The 18,135-nt window shown below is 32.3% G+C and overlaps 1 protein-coding gene across 1 annotated transcript; it reads left to right on the forward strand.

Moving 5' to 3' along the window:
* Nucleotides 1-1,344: 1,344 nt before the first annotated feature.
* Nucleotides 1,345-15,726, forward strand: LOC127714068 (uncharacterized). The gene is made up of 4 exons (XM_052220015.1): nucleotides 1,345-2,624; nucleotides 3,028-3,075; nucleotides 6,987-7,034; nucleotides 15,705-15,726. Exons 1-4 carry the CDS (start codon nucleotides 2,137-2,139, stop codon nucleotides 15,724-15,726), a joined length of 606 nt encoding a protein of 201 aa, XP_052075975.1. The 5' UTR covers nucleotides 1,345-2,136.
* Nucleotides 15,727-18,135: the final 2,409 nt, after the last annotated feature.

Here is an 18,135-nt window from a genome sequence, read left to right on the forward strand (position 1 = left end):
CATATAAAACTTTCTTTATTTTTCTTATTTTAAAGTTTTGCAGCATTCAATTATCTAATAATTTCTGAAAATTCTGAAATAAGCCATTGTAAATAAAGAAAATGGAACTGTTGAATGTTGTTGAAATCAAATGAAGATTAACATATTTCATTAGAATCAAATAGAACGTACGTTTTAAAAAGTTATGGTTTATATTCAAGCTTTAAAACTACAAATCATTCTACTGTGACCTGACTATAGGTGTTGCTGTTTACCTTTACCTATTGTTCAACCAGATTGTAAAATTGACAATACAATTAGAACATTTAAATTGACCAGTTGGTATTGTTAGAGTTGATGAATATATCATCCCTCATGCATTTAGAATCTACCTGGATGCTGTCAACTCACTTCACCTGTTCAATTGTAACTGTTGTAGTGTTACTGAGATAGGTCTTTCAAAAGTTATCTATGTGGCATTAAGGCTCTATTTGTTTTATCTTTGTTAAACATAACATGCATACAGTTTAAATTAGTATATATGGTAGAAATAAAAAAAGAGTATGACCACAAGAATCAAACTTATTTCATGTTCTAATATTTGCTAAAAACTGCTGATATTTGTCAAAAATTCTTTTCCCTATGCTTTTTATTGGAGAATCCTAAACAAGTTAAGGACATAAATATTGTAATTACAGTCTATTTTCATTGAAATGAATGTATTCCTTGAAGTAATTGGCCATACAAATGCCTAAGGAATACAACATTTAGTAAGAAAAAGAGAGATTTTCATTTTACTGTCATTTCAAATTTTGGGAGTGAGCAAGCCATAACACGAATGTATATGTTTTTTTTTCTCTTGTAGGGTATCTAATTGAAGGTAAACAGCAACACCTATAGTCATGTCACAGTAACAAGAAAAAAACGTTAATTATAATTTTCACAAATAGTTAACAGGAAGAGTAAACGCGCATTTTCTGCGAGCACGTACAGATAGAGATGTGAAATCTGTAGTAAACGCCCGTTTACTACTTCCTAAACGGACACAGAGTAAACATGCGTTTACTCGAGTAAACATTAGAAATGTCCATTTTGACCGCGTTATTGTAATAATACAAATATTTGCGTTTAAATAGTAAACACTACGGTTGTATACACCATTTATTATCATATATGACACATACATACGGTATATTAATAATTTTATCCATTTAATGACAATCAAATAATAATCAAATCAACAAATTAATAATTGAAATTAATTAACTGTGTAAGAAAGAAACCAAAACACATTGTACAATTTCACCGACTTCTACAGCGATCAATATTATACAAGCTTTAAATAGATCAATATACCTGTGTGGATTTAATTAGTAACCATGATACATACGGATAGTCTACTGTAAACTAATCACTCTTTACAACACAAGTAATCAATGAGGTAGTCTACGTTCGATTGTTTTTTACAAAACATTCTAGTTTTAACAGATGGACAGGTTAGAAGCAATAATGGACCAAACAGTCAATTGAATAACACGTAAATAACAATGACTAACCTGGTAAGATTTGGTAAACATCGACGTACTTTATCATGAACTTGTTTTGTTGTCACTGTTTTATATCTGCATTTGGCTATAGTGGTTAAACTTTGAAACAGTCGCAATAATATAGCATTTATTACACAACCAAATCAACTTATTGAATACCACCAACTTGATCAAGTAAATCAATGAACCAAGTGTATCTTCATACGTTGATTTCTTTTTTTTTAATTGTAAACAAACCTTTATTTATAGACTGGATTGTTGTTCCTGACTACGCTTGACAGATACATTAACTAGCCAAAGGTTACTTTTGTACTACCTTTGAATAATCCTAATGGCCCAAGCTGCAGCTTCGACTTGTGAAATGTGTACTGCCGGACCTGGTGAACATTATTGTCAGCAGTGTAACCGGTTATTTTGCGGCAGCTGTAAATTATCTCATTTACGCACACGGTCTCGTAAAAACCACACCTTCTCAATTGGACTAAACATCAACCAGGAAGCAAAACTTATCCTTTGAACAGAACACGAAGAAAGTTCCTTATCCTACTGTCATGATTGTGATACCCCTGTGTGTAGAATTTGCACCTTACAAAAACACAGCCGTCATCTCATGACAGACCTTAATGAATCAACGTTGAAACTCAAATCTGAACTGGTTAAGAACATTGAATCAAAAGTAGCAACGTCCAATTTAAACCTTAGAAAAATTGAAAGCGATACAAAAGCCTACTGTGAGGAAGTCAAAGCTGTCATCAAAACCATAACCGAGGAAGGGAAAACTTTGAAGAGACTAATTGATAAAAAAGTAGATAGTTTGGTTAAAATAGTACAGGATGGGGAACAGAAAGCATTACAAAGTATGTCTGTTTTAATCAAATTTAATAGGGGACTGTTAGAAAACTGTGAACAATGGGAAACGAATGTCAAACATATGGAAGAAACAGCAGATGTACTTTTGTTACAAAATCTAAAGCAAATTAAAACCGATGTTGACAAGATAGAATGCAAGCAGAGTTTCGCTGCGCCTTTTGTGTCATACAGAAACCGAAAATCTTCAGGCACAGACATAGACATCCTATTCGGGGAGTTACACCTTCGGTAAGTTTTTTATTTGTAAAACATTAGACTTATTGTGCATAAAAACTATATTGGAGTGAGCAATGCCTTTCATAAACACATGGTTTTACCAATTTTAAAACTTTTTTATTTGTTGCAATAAGAAAACAGTAACACACTGACTAACGGGCGTTAACACGAAATCGACATCTAAAGTAAATTGATTCAATAGGTGTTAGTTAACATTTATATATGATCATTATCGATACTGCTTTCATGAGGAAACGGATTGTCTCAATTTATTAACATTGTATTTTTTCATCTGGTATTTCATATATATATATATATATATATTATATAGTGAAACAAGTAAAAAAATATTTAATATAAATGTATTCAGAACTAGTCCACCTTATTTATATGTAGAGATTATTTTGTTTTTTAGGGACAGTAAAACGTTCATGGAAACCACTGACAACCAACATAATGCCAGGTAATTATATTTATTCATTGTTTAGTAAGGTGCTCAAAATCAATTCAAGTATCAAGATCGAAACTACAGATGTAAAATATAAAAAACAATCATTTCTCATTAGAGATCAAAACACTGCAAAAAGCACAACAAATATACAAAAAAGAACATTACGTCATTTAGGGTCATTATCAGAGGTTGCAAACATTAATTACAATGTTTTGATAACGAAAGATTGCTGTGGTGATTCGTCAAGACGTCAAAAAGCGTTGACTTTATAGACACCGTAGTTTATTCATAAGATGTATGCCTGAAGAATGTTATATAATGACAAAGTTGGAACTCAGTTTCTATTAAATAATCTATACATTTCTGTTTGGACGATTTTCAGAAATGTCGGTAATAAATCATGCAGTCGGAAAAAAAAAGAATATTCAAAACCTAAGGTATGAGTTATAAAATCGAAAGAGTCATTTTGATGAACATTTAAGAAAGAAAGCATTTATCTAGTGTAAGAATAAAAGGAGATAAGATGCATACCGTATTTGACATAATAAACGCCCTCGGAGCGCAACATTTTCTAGAATGGGGGTGTTTTTTTGGGATATTCAAAGTCCGTGTCACGTTCGACCTGCTTGCAACTAATTATCGTTGTTAGTGAAACAGACTGTAGTTAATGCATGAGAATGGTCATCAGATCTAAATTAGATTATGCAGTCGATGAATCAGTGTCATCAGTGTATTTTCACTACACGTGTATTATAACGGAACTAAGTCTGTCGAGTTATATTAGAGATTATAAAATATCATATTAACAAAAATTGATGGCAATATTAAATGGGTGAAAAATAATATTGCAAAATTGAACAAAAAATATCCAAACGACAAATTTGCGGTTCAACTAAACCTTGAGGGAGGAGACCCAAATACATGTGTTGGACACGTGACGATTGACCACAGCAAAATTTTCCATTTTTTTCAAAAGAGGGATTGCGTGATTTCTGCTGAAGTCACAGGTGAACAATTTTTCAGACACGGTTAAAAGCTTCCTTACAAATTTGACGGTTTTGAAAGTGATTTAGTAAAAATAAAAGTACTTTTTAAATTATATTGCCATCGGTGAAAGACAAAAAAGTGTACAACAATTATGATTTTTTATTTAAACTTAATTAAAGTAATTGAGTTTGCTGAAGGTTAAAGAAAACATGCCGCTGCAAAGTTGTTTGGCATTGATCGGAAAAGCGTACTTAAATGGTGACAACAAAAATTGGATATCGCAAGTGGATCTAAAGGAGAAAAAATTGGGGGAGGTAGAACTGTGGCGTTCAAAGATGTAGATAATAAGCTTATGGAATGGTTCTGTGAAAAAAGGAATTAGGTGTCAGAGTGACAGACAAAGCTATGAGAATTTAGGCAATAAACTTTGATAAACAAAATGGACTCCGGTCATTTAAGGCATTTTTTGGCTGATTTAGACATTTTAAAAGACGCCATAATATTACATTCATGTGGCACAACATTCAAAACAAATAATACATGATAGATTAGACAAGTTTTTAAAATTTGTTATATGAATGCAGAAATTTCGAAATCATAATGACCGATATATTGGAAAAATGGACGACACTCTATAATGCAGTTAGAATACCTGGTTCTTCAACTCTGCCGTGAGAAGAGCAAAAGAAGTAACAGTTTCGTCCACCGGCCACGAAAAGCAAAAACTTGTAGTAAGGTTAGCATCTTTTGCAGACGGAACAAAATTACCTCCGCTAGTTTTTTTTTCCGGAGTTATGCCCTTGCCAAAATCGGACATAACAAATAGAATTGTTGTTAACATGTGTGGAAGTGGAAAACAATCATAGGCCAACTAAGACAGTGTAAAGTTTTGATTAAGAAGGATTTTGGGATTAAACAACCAACATCGACGACTGCTTATTTGGGACTCCTTCCGTGGACACTTGACGGCCAGTGTAAAATATTCACTGAGAATGAGATACAATACAGACATCGCAATATTCACAGGTGGATGCACATCCAAATTTCAACCTGCTGAAGTCTCATGGAATAAGCTATTTAAGGTTGCACTTTGTAAATACAACTGTTTCACAAACCACGCCTCCTTTGGGGAGATATATAGTATTCATATTTTGTTTTGTTTACCTACTGTTTCCCGGATATGATCTCTATGTTTCATCTCGTAGAGACATAACTGGGAAATGATACCAGTATAAATACACATGGATAGCGGCTGATTGAATTCCGAGGAAGATCCAAAGTGAAGGGAGGGGTAGTACAAAATTTAAGTATAAATTTAAACTCTAAGAAGTTCGAGGCATATAAATGTTGAAAATATGCCGCACAGCCCTATATTTTGACCTTTGAAAAAAATAGTAGTGCATATGAACTTTACACAATTTTTTTATGAACCTTCATAGTAAAAGTGGCACAGTTTTCGCAGTAAAAGAGGGACGAAAGATACCAGAGGGACAGTCAAACTCATAGATCGAAAACAAACTGACAACGTCATGGCCAAAAATAAAAAGACAAACAGACAATTAATAGTACAGATGACACAACATAGTAAAAGGAGTTCCTATGGGAATTTGCACTGTCTATATTTACAGAAGGCAACCTTAAAGGTGACCTTATAGACCTTTATAACGAGTGGTTGTTCAATGGAGCGGACGAAGATCGCACAAATGCAAAAAGTCGGCGTCTACCATTTAAGCAAAATATTATGATGTGGATTAAACTGGCATGGAATAAAATTCGTTCCAAATTATACGGAGATCCGTTAAGAAATGTGCCATTACTAATGCTCTTGATGGCACCACGGATAATCATTTCCAAGTAGATGACGATGAGGACGAATCCCCATTTGAAGGTTTTAAACAATCAGCTGTGGACATTGCAGAAGCAGTTTTAAATAATAATACTGTAAATATAAGTATAAGAAGAAGTGGCAAATTTGCCAATGAGACAGCTTTTCACAAGAGACTAAATGACATACAAATTAACAACTATAGATCATCTTCATCTGCAGAAATAATCGAGTGTGAAGGTGTGGACTACGACAGTCCAGGACAGTGAATATCGATGAACGATCTTATGTAAATAATGTAAATACCGTAAAAGTAATTTTAGATATAAGTGTCAGTAAATATCGTAGTGCAGATATATTATTAAAACATTTTGCACTCCATCATTTGTCCATATTGCTTTAACTGGATTTGTTGTTTTACGGATTTGTGGTAAGTGAAATTTTTCTTTTCGAAATTGGGGTGGTTTATTAGGGAGGTGCGTTCATTAGGTCAAATACCACTTTCTTCTAATAGCAACCCACATGACAATAACTTCAAAGACATCTTGCGCTACAATCGGTCTTTGTATTTGATTACAGACAGGTACAATATTCAACATGTTCAAAACTGTCAGTCTCCTGAGTTATAAAAAAAAAAAAAAAAATACAGTTTGGACTAAAATTTGATACATTTCGGTTCAATTCAGTTCTTATTTCTGTTTGCTATTTATCTTTCCTTTAATCATTAAATATAAACCTAATGTCTATTATTAGAATATAGTATCATTGATTATAAAGTCATTTGGTTAATATCATTACCCTACAAGAGCTCATGAGATCACCAGTTTTTGTAGGGGATTGCATTGCCTTATTTTTTCTATTTTGTGTTTTGTATACAGTGTGTTTGTCTTTAATCGTTTTTGTTTTTTGATTTATGCCGTAGCATTATCAGTTTGTTTACATTTTTGAGTTTGTATATCCCTATGGTATCTTTTATGCCTCAGATCTGGTATTTATTATTCAAAGCATGTTGACACACCTTCTTGGTATATGTCTTTTTTTAGTCGCAGTTTAGAAATACCTGTATGTTGTTTCAAAAACGAGGAGTACACTCTGAATTATTAAATTGTAGGCCGCTAGCAGTGCAAGGGAAGTACATATACGAATGTCAGCTATGCGAGTAAGTAAAATAAATGCCACATTGAAAATTTTGTAATATAATTGTCTGAGGTGTGTTTACAGACTTATTGAGTTCGTAAATGTGAACTCAATACAATAGCATTTGTCATTACTAACATCATCATCTGTTATGATAAATATAACATATTAAAATTGTTTGCGTGTATTTAAAAAAAAGACCTTTTTTCCGTTGTCATCTTTCAATAAAAAATAAATTTAGACATTTGAAAATATTGAGGGACAGTGACAATAAATACTAATTTTTCTAAGACATACATTTACGTAAGATGGTTTTCTCTGAGCCCAAACAATATACTTATATAATGATCTACAGTGCTCAGTCCATTCATGAATCAAAATATATGTGGTTATATCAGGGTGATAAAGTTGTACAAATGTTATTTATCTAAGAAAAATATTCAAATTAAATCTCCTTGAAAATTAACAAATAGTTATTTCATTATGTAATAAAGAATTTAAACATAGATTCATTAACGTTTTAAACATATAAGTATTTGATAATAACTCCCAATGTTGATAATTTAGTCAATTTAGATATGCCCAGGTTGTGTAGTTATAGATAATATATATTTTAAGGTTTTTCTTGTCGTATAAAACACCGAGGAGTGTCAATAAGACAAGGAAATCTTTAAAATATGCTTTTTCTGACTTAAATACCGTCAGAAAATATTCTTGTTCGTCATATTTTACTTTACCGCCCACACTAAAGTGAGATATTCTTTTCTGATGCGTTCAGAATTTAGGAGGCCCTACGGCTCATTTATTATCTGAAATAAAACTCACTAATCAATCTAGATATAAACAATGATAAATTTTAATAATCATTATCCGGTTACAGTAAAAATATTACTGTATGAAGCAAGACACAAATGAATTGTTACGGTGTATACAAAAATACAAGTCCCTTTTTAAGTAATTTTATTGTATCAACTTATTTATTAAAAGGGGAAGCTGTGTTCTTTTCTTTTATCTAATGATATTTTTATCGCGGAAAAAACATATTATTTTTCCAACATATTTAGCGAGCTATTCAGAATGATTGTTTTCTCTCTTTTGTCAGGCAATACATTTTTTTGAACTTGGGATCAATGAAATATTATACTTCCCCCCACCCCATTATACGGTACGTGGCTGCCATTCTATAGAACATGAGAATATTTGGTCATTTGATCATTTGAAAGAGGAAAAGTATAGATGTAAAAAGTTAAGAGTTGGTACGAAGAGAGCACGAAATCGTGATACATGTACATGTAACACGAACAACGAATATCTATATATCAAAGTACATTGTGAATTAATGAAATCCTACAAACGGATGTGTTAATATGGCTTGTTTTAAAAGTGTAATGAAAATTGTGCATTATTAAATTCATCTCGCATAATGTCCTTTTATTGTAGCAAAGAATAAACAAAACTTCACATTATTTTTTTCGAAATTTGAAATGTGCGTCAACGACGAATTTTGGTATTTCAATTAAATAAACGGAGGAAAGGATCATTTCTGTCTTAAACCTATTAAAGATTGAAAATCGAAAAGTAAAACCCCAATTGGCAACAGCACACGATAACTATTAAACGAATTAAATGTTAAAGTAAATTATAGATTACATTGAAAACATAGGATATCATTTTATGCCTTGCAAATCTCAGTGAAACTCGGTATCGTCCGGGTTGATTCTTCATATGAAAGACCTATCGTTCTAAAAGAAAATAACCCCATAAAGGTATATACATAGATGTTATTAGTAGAATAAAATTAACAACATACTGAATTTTCTGAAAAGCATTTAAACAGTATTATATTGACTGGATGTCAAATGTCGGAAAGAAATATCTGAAAAATAGTATAAGCATTAACGTTTCAAAAAGTTTTTGGTTCATATATTTAAAATGCTGTTACTATCAAAATCACCATTTCAGATAAAAAAAACCCATTAAATAGATTATCCAAAACAGGCAACACAATAAGTTGCAAAAAATCAAAGAACATACATAAAAGAGAGGCGAAAGATACCAGAGGGACTCTGTAAAATGTAATCTACATCCGATGATGCGTTTTTATTTTAGTAATGAGCAATGTATTATTACTATTAAGAATGTTATCACGTTATCTGGTCAACGACTATATATTCTTCTTTCTTTTGTAAAGATGTATTTGACCTGAGACACTAAACTGGTATAGGCATTGGACATTCTGTAGAAAGTTCAACGTCGATTAAAGGCAACTTGCTATGCATTGCTAACAAAGAGAGGCAAAAGGTACCAAAGGGAAATTCAAGCTCATAAGTCGAAAATAAACTGACAAAGCCAAGGCTAAAAAAACGAAAAGACCAACAGACAAACAGACAAACAACAGCACATAGAACACAACATAGAAAACTAAAGAATGAGCAACTTGAACCCCACCAAAAACTTGGGGTGAACTCAGCTGCTCCGGAAGGGTAAGCAGATCTTGCTTTTTGTGTCACCCGTCATGTTGCTCATATTAGATTAAACCCGGTGATAAGTCTGATTCGATTGGTCACATGCAGGGGAAAGGGGACTGCATTGTAGTTACGAAAAATTGGAACATATTCGTTGTCATCTGTGAAACAGATATTCCATAACGATCAACCAACGCTTGATGGCGCCCGTAAAATTTACGAAGGGATGATTTCAACTTCACGAATTGGAACTTTTGGTTTAATAGCTTCCTTGTGAGCAGCAACACTCTATCAAAGACATCATGATAGGAAACACAAGCCCTCGAATATCGTATTAATTGGGAGATATGTACTCCGTTTGCAGGCGCCGCATGATTGTATGATACAGTCGTTTCTGTCCGGGATTTGCTTTTTGTCCGATAATTTTGCTTTTTGTCTGACACTTTTGATTTTGTTCGTTGCTTTCGGTCCGTTTAGCTTTTTGTCCGTTGCTTTCGGTCCGTTTTGCTCTTTGTCCGATTATTTTGCTTTTCGTCCGACACTTTTGCTTTTTGTCCGTTGATTTTTGTTCGTTTTGTTTTTTGTCTGATGATTCTGTTTTATATCCATTTTAAAATGTGCATATTTTTTGTTGGTTCCATTTGAACGTCGAAACTCCATGACATTATTTATATTACATACAGACCCTATTTCTCTCTATAAATGAGTGGTACATGGAGTTTTTGTTTTTTAATACTTGTCTGATCAGTATGTTCTGAATTTACCACTGGTAAAGCCAAACATGCATTAAAATTGCATTACTATCAGTCCATATCAGTTTGATGACTATTTTGAAGCCCTTCCTCCTAGGTCATGGTCCAGCCCCTTTCAATTAATAAGCAATTTTTAATGTTAAGTTTTCTGCTTAAGTCAGTTTGATAGGAACTATTTGTGATAGATCAATGATGTTTTCTACAAAGTTGCATAACTATCAGTACATATCAGTTTGACGACTATTTTAGGCCCTGCCTCCTAGACATGGTCCAGTGACTTTGAACTAATTAGCAATTTTCAATGTTAAGTGTTCTGCTTAAGTTAGATTGATATAAACTACTTATAATATACAAGGATATTTTCTATAAAGTTACATTAATTGTTTGTACATCTTAGTTTGTCGACCGAATTCAGGCCTTGCCCACTAGATCATGGTCGAGCGACTGAATTAATAAGCAATGTTGATGTCCATCAGATTGTCTTTTTGTGAATTTTATGTGCCTACAGTTTATTCTTAAATCATATGCGACGAAGATCTGAATGATTCAAATTTTGTATACAATGCCTTATGACATCTTTTTCCATTGTTCTTGATTTCATTTTCGTGGTATCGTTCGTGTATAGAGTGATTGTAGGGTGTACATGCCCAACCGGTTGCTTTCAATTGACCATGATTCATTGGTCAATGTTATGTTTTCATGATTCGTTTTTTTTTGTCTGATATTTTTTCAGCAATGGATCAACTACAATTAACGTATGCAATGCTTGTTATTTCTACTCGAATATTGAACGGGGTTTATCAAAATTTGACCTCATTTTCATGTTTCATTAATCAATGCTTATTTTGCATGGTTTTTTTTTAGAAATATCATAGTAAACCAAGTAGATTTTGTGTACATGCAAGTAGTCTGGTTCGTCTGCAATTTACATATTTTCTAGGTTTATTGGTTAGTCTTAAATAATTTGGTGGTTCGTATCTCAGATACTAAATACGATGGGTAGAAATGTTGGTTGTATTTGGGGACTGTAATATGCAGATACTTCCATCATTCATCGATCAATCTTGAGTTCACAATAAGGTTTGTTTCTCAGAAACTATAAGAAATAGGCTAGATTTAATTGACATATCTGACAAGAAGTGTCAATCCGACCTTGACTTCAGTTTCATAGTTCATTTGCCAATTTTAAGATTTGGTAGTAAGTCTGTTTCTCATATAAGAAAAAAAAACATTTATAAAATAAGCATTGATTAATGAAAAATGAAAAAAATTTATAAAAGATACCATGAAGAGCTTTGTCTGTTTGTTTTGTTCACACATTGTTGTCAATATAATGGAATTTTATGCGACTATCATACAAGTGATAGGTTTAGCTAGCTTTAAAACCAGGTTTAATCCACCATTTTCTACATAAGGAAATGCCTGTAACAAGTCAGGAATATGACAGTTGTTTTCCATTAGTTTGATGTGTTTGAGCTTTTGATTTTGCCAATTGTTAAGGGACTTTCCGTTTTGAATTTTCCTTTGAGTTCGGTATTTTTGTTGTTTTACTTTTTTGAAAAAATTGTACAAGTAATCAGTACTTTCACGACTACCCTCTTTAACAAGGAGAAACAATGTGCTCTTTTTTTAGTGACCAGATGAATGTTTTAGTTGCCAATATATTCACTGAAACATAACGGTATTATCCATCGCGTAAAGCTGCATATATAACCATTATTTTTGTTATCTTATATGTTTTACCTTGCACAAGATTCTAAGTCTTTACAAGTACTAAAGTCCTTTTTGAATACCGGAAGTTGTAATTTACAAGTTAGTAAAATTTAGAGTTTCCCTCTCGTGTCTTCTTATGATAAGGGGTATCAAAAATTAAGATAACCTCTACAATTAAAACATCTCTATAAAAATGAAAATTCGTACACAATTGCTATTTGTAGACATCATATCAAACACTTTCAATAGCAACTTAAAAACACAACTTTTTGAAATAAAACATGATAAAATTTATATAAAAAAGAAACTCTTAAAAAATGGAAAAAAACTACTAGGCGGTACCAACCTTACTCTACTAAGGGACAATAACTTATGAATTGCATTGTTCATTACAATTTTGGGTATCAATTTAATGAAAATAACGAAACAAAACTCTATTCACAAAACATACGTGCAGATGTACAAAATGTAAGATAATTGCCTCACAACAAATCTTCAATAACTTAGTATAATATATTATAGTTAGTGGGTTAAAAATTACATATACTCCGTATCCTATTAGGTGAAATGCAAATAACATTTTGAAACAGTTTTTTTTCATTATCCTTTTGAACTCTTCGTTGAATAAAAACATTTAAATTTTTAGTTCCTATTAAAATGTATCCAATATCAAAGTATATAATCCCAAGTTGGAAAAAAACCCAACTTATTGGTCGATAGAATGATCACGGAATTATAATGAGCATTTGCATGACGGAGTATTTGAATGATATGATATAATGATAGCATATACCCTGACTTGCAGTAAACTGTATTTTATTTTTAAGAAAAACAAAGGTTCAACTCTTGAACGATAAATTTGAAAACGGAACTTGACCAATGTTTTATAGCCCAAGACATTGCTTTCAAACGTGAAAACATTTAGTCATAAGGTATTTAATTGTCATCCTGAAACCAAAGAGATACATTTTTAAAGATATCTAAAGGCATTATTCTCGAACGATTACAGTTCAAACAGAATTTGGCCTGTATGTTATAGTCCAAGACATTGTCTAACTTTTTAAATTTGAAAAGATTTAGTCAAGCAATACTTTACATAAAATCCAGAAACAAAAGAAAAAACTATTTCAAAGATTATGTTTAGGCATTTCGTTTGAATAGAAACCGTCAAAATCGAATTTACATGATCAATAATTTACATTCAAAATGATTTTGTCAAGCGGTCTGTTCTAGTCTATTCTTTTCTAGTATATTATTATCTAGTCTATTCTAATATTCTATTACATTTTTTTCTATTCTAGTCTACCATAGTCTAATCTAGTATAGTCTTAGTCATTTTTGTCTGTCTTTTCTATTTTTATATATTATAATCTAGTCTAGTCTAAAAAGTTGCTTGCTTTTCTCACGAAACAGATTTTGGGGTAGATATAAAAAGAATTAGGCAATATTGTTGAACCGGAAACCCATACCAACCTTTTATAAAAGGCACAGGCTACAATTAACCGTAAAAAGTAACAATAAGAAATAATTATTGTTACTGCCGAGACTTATTGTCTAAATGTATTTCCGGACAGGGAATTGATTTTTATACGGAAATTGCATGTAACAATTATATCATTTTTTATGGTTCCCTGCAACTATTGTTACCTGCAAAATTTTACATAAAATATGCAAAGAATGTCTTGTGTTTTTAGCATCTTGATACTTCGTACTGTCTTCTTGTCTTTGCCCCGTATACGTTGTTTTACATATTTTAACAAGTATATATGTATAGAACATTATTTTTTCAACATAGCAATGATAAATTGAAAGCACATTTATACATATTTAGCATTCTTTTAGCTATTTGCTTTGGTGGCACTTCCTGCACATTTAGTATGTAACCTATGGTAGCATTTTGAGGCCAAACCATTTCAGGTGATACCACTTCAGACACCTATCGCAAACTATAGACCCATTTAAACAAAGACATATATGCACGTCTATACCACAAACTAAACTGTTTCACTCTGCTATATCCTTCTTCAGCGATATTTGTTTTTTACAAAAACGTCTATAGAACATGTAGAACTGTATAAAATATGCATCTTTGAACCGTTGGAGGTAATTATTAAAATCTTGAAAGGATATAAACTGTTCACTGATCACAAATAGGACACCCTGCTTATTCGTATCTATACCTAAGAATAGCGAGTTATTTTAATCGACCCCCCTATGGAAAAAGATAACGTCATATTGATCAATAAAACATGAAGTTTAATCATGTAATTGTTTTAATTTATTTCAGATTGTTTTCAAATCAAACATTTTTTAAGATCTGTGCCTGCCTGAATATATTTTTCTTGGTAACAATAAAAAATGATATTATTGTTACCTGCAATATCCGTATGAAATCGGGTCCCTGTCTAGAAATGGTTTCGGCAATTAATCACGGAAGTAACAATACCTGTTTGTTATTGTTACTTTTTGTGGGTAATCGTAGCTAGTGCCTTTATAAAGATAGGAAGGACTGTTTGCGATAGAGAGTAAGTTATTTGTAGAAAACAAGTGTACACAATCGATTTTAAGATTAAACACGTATAACTCAATAACATACATGTACGTCGAGCGAGTTGGTGCACATTCACTCTTTTTTTTTTTGCTCATTCAGTACACTCAATTGTACGGACGCGTCTAACATACTTTTTTATATTTCTTTCTGTGTTTGCGAGATAACACAAACCTTTGCGAGATAACACAAACCTTTGCGAGATAACCTAAACTTTTGTTTTACGACTATATATAAGGTGATATATGTACAAATACATGTTTTTCAAAATTTGGACGTATAGGGTTAAACGAGCTCTAAATAAAAACAACATTTAAGGAAAATCAAAAATACCCTCAACCAGGTATTTATTAACCTAATGTTGACAAAAATGAAGGAATGAATCATAGAAATAAGAAGATGTTGTGTGATTGCCATTGAGATAACTTTCCACAAGAGACAAAATGGCGTTGACGTAAGCAACCATGGCTATGTTGTTGTACGGACTTTAACACAGAGCAAACGCTCACATCGCATAGCAATCTATAAAAGGCCAGAAATGACAAGTGTTAAACAATTCAAAACTAATTTTATAAAACAGACAAACGACATTTAGTGAATTGCAGGATCCTAACTTTGGACAGGAATATATAATATGTGTCGGGGTTTTACCTGTTTTCTGCCACCAAACCCTCCTCCTTATCTGGAATATTGGTGTAATGCTTCACAAATTTTGTTTAAAACTTTTGAGCCTGGGTGGCCGAGTGATCAAAGTAGTTCAACTATTATAGCAATCGCTAGAGAGTCAATACTGAGGTTGTTAGTTCATGCTGATGTGCTCGACTGTAATTCTAATTTACAAGGGTTTCCAGTTTTGCTGCAGAAGGTCGATGGTTATATCACTATATCACATATACACATTTTGATATCGGAAAAAAAGCAAAACGGACCAAAAGCAATGGAAAAAATGCAAAAAATAGCAAAACGGACCAAAAGCAATGGAAAAAATATAAAAAAAGCAAAATAATCGGACAAAAAGTAAAACGGACCGAAAGCAACGGACAAAAAGCAAAAGTGTCGGACAAAAAGCAAAATTATCGGACAAAAAGCAAATGACGGACAAAAAGCACCATATCAATTGTGTCAATAATTTGTCAAAAATTAAGAAACTCTGTAAATTTTTTATATTTTGTACTGTTTTGTTATTTGATATTTTTATTGGTATTTTGTTACAGGACACAACAGGTTTCAATGTAAGTATATGTTTCTGATAATGAAATATAATATAGAAAAAATATAAAGGTTGTCCAAATTTACTTACATTGACATGGAACATGTGTATTTAAGTGTATGCTCTACTTCTACATGCTATAGTTTACTGAATTGTATGCAAGAGTCAAGTAAAGTTTGCTTATATTACAAATTACTTTATCCTTTACTTCAAATGAGAGAATAAGACATACAGTAACTTGACTGTTTTGTCGGAATGAAATTGTACATGTACGCACAAAATTAATGTTTATATGTGCTCTGAAATCATCAATAAATGTAAGCCAGTTTATTTTAGTTGATGTATTATATACTATCTTGTATAATGTCACATATCAAAGTTGACCTAGCTAAGTATTGCTATGAGGTTCTTTTTATCATATAGTTCCTAACTTGTATTCTTTTCATACAACCCCTGGCAATCAAACGTTTTGTTTTGACTGTTCCTGATGATAGTTCGCTTCGGATGCACACAATTTATAGACTGTTATTTTCATAAATATATACATTGATTCATATCAAATTGGTGTTAACACTTAAAAGATCTCATATTTATGCCCATCGTTATGTTATAGATGTTCAGGATATAATTCCTATCTCATTTCTAGTAATGGTATCAGACATTTCCTTACACGAAGGGGGAAGAGGTGATTTAGTATGTGAAACATGATTTGATTGATAACAATTTGTCACAAGGAAGCTATTAAACCAAGAGTTCCAAATGGTGAAGTTGAAATCATCCCTTCGTAAATTTTACGGACGCCATCACGAGTTGGTTGACCGTTATGGAATAACCGTTTCACAGATGATATTGGATATGTTCCGTATGTCGTAACTACAATACTCTTCCCTTTTCACGAATGTGACTTACCGAATTAGACTATTTACCGGATTTGTAATAACATAAGCAACACGACGGGTGCCACATGTGGAGCAGGATCTGCTTACCCTTCCGGAGTACCTGAGATCACCCCAAGTTTTTGGTGGGGTTCGTGTTGCTTAGTCTTTAGTTTTCTATGTTGTGTCATCTGTACTATTATTTGTCTGTTTGTCTTTTTATTTTTGGCCATGGCGTTGTCAGTTTGTTTTCGATCTATGAGTTTGACTGTCCCTCTGGTATCCTTCGTCCCCCCTTTGTTAACATCACAAAACGAATTGTAGCAAAGAAGGTCAATTTAAAGTGTTAGGTTTGCATTGGTTTTGCAATACCTCGACTACTCCTAAATTTTCGTTAAACATTAATTCCAAGAATGTTTCATGACATTTATCAAATCTCGCTATCTGTTACAATTTGTTTTACTTCACATTAGTGTGAAATTAAATATAAACAAATGGAAAACATACTACACTAATACTGTCTTTGTGATTTTTTTTATCTTGCCCTTTCTTCAAATACTTTTTAATTTTCTAGTGTAAAATTTTAATAAAAAAACACTTAAAATACATACAAGTAAAAAGTAAAACTCACACAAAATGCAGAAGACCCAATTGATCTCGAAGCAACCAAAAATTAAAAAAAAGTCCTAGAAAAAGAGACAACACCATGGCAGAAATTAAAACGAGTATACGACAACCAAAACAAAATAAATAAAAGAAAAAAATGCCCCTTAATCGTCGTGTGAGTCTTATAGTGTTCTATGTCTACTTTTGAGAAAAATGGAGATAGCTATATATTTGATATCCTGATTCAATGATACATCTCGATGTAAAACCATAATGTGAAATTTCTACATTGTACAACTTTTGTCAGAACTATACTATTCTATTCCACACCTTTATTGAATTAAGATAACCAATGAATCTAGTTGAACACCGAAAATGCAGAGAAAAATAGTTTTAGAGTGTTGTATCTCAAGTAATTTCGCAGTAAAACATGAGCTATTTAAATTATTTTAGAATTGCTATGCTTAAATTGTTGACATGGTTTGAACTCAAGCTATGACCAATTCTTGGCAAAAACATAACAGCATTGAAGATATTACACAATGCACAAAAGCATGATCTACCTCCAATAGAGATAAAGGGGTTAATGCCTAAAAGAACATTGTCTGTCGTGTAAGAGTGATATCTTCAGGAAAGGAGGTGCTTGATCCAGTTAATGTGCTTAGATATGGGAAGATGTGGTATGAGTGCCAATGAGACAACTCTCCATCCAAGTTACAATTTATAAAAGTAAACCATTATAGGTCAAGGTACGGCCTTCAACACGGAGCATTGGCTCACACCGAACGGCAAGCTATAAAGTGCCCCAAAAAATTACTAGTGTAAAACCATTCAAACGGAAAAACCAACGGTCTAATCTATATAAAAACGAGCAACGAGAAACACGTATGAACTACATAAACAGACGACAACTACTGTAATCAGATTCCTGACTTAGGACAGGTGCAAACATTT

The sequence above is a fragment of the Mytilus californianus genome, unplaced genomic scaffold (genome assembly GCF_021869535.1).
Source record: "Mytilus californianus isolate M0D057914Y unplaced genomic scaffold, xbMytCali1.0.p SCAF_9, whole genome shotgun sequence".
Classification (NCBI taxonomy): domain Eukaryota; kingdom Metazoa; phylum Mollusca; class Bivalvia; order Mytilida; family Mytilidae; genus Mytilus; species Mytilus californianus.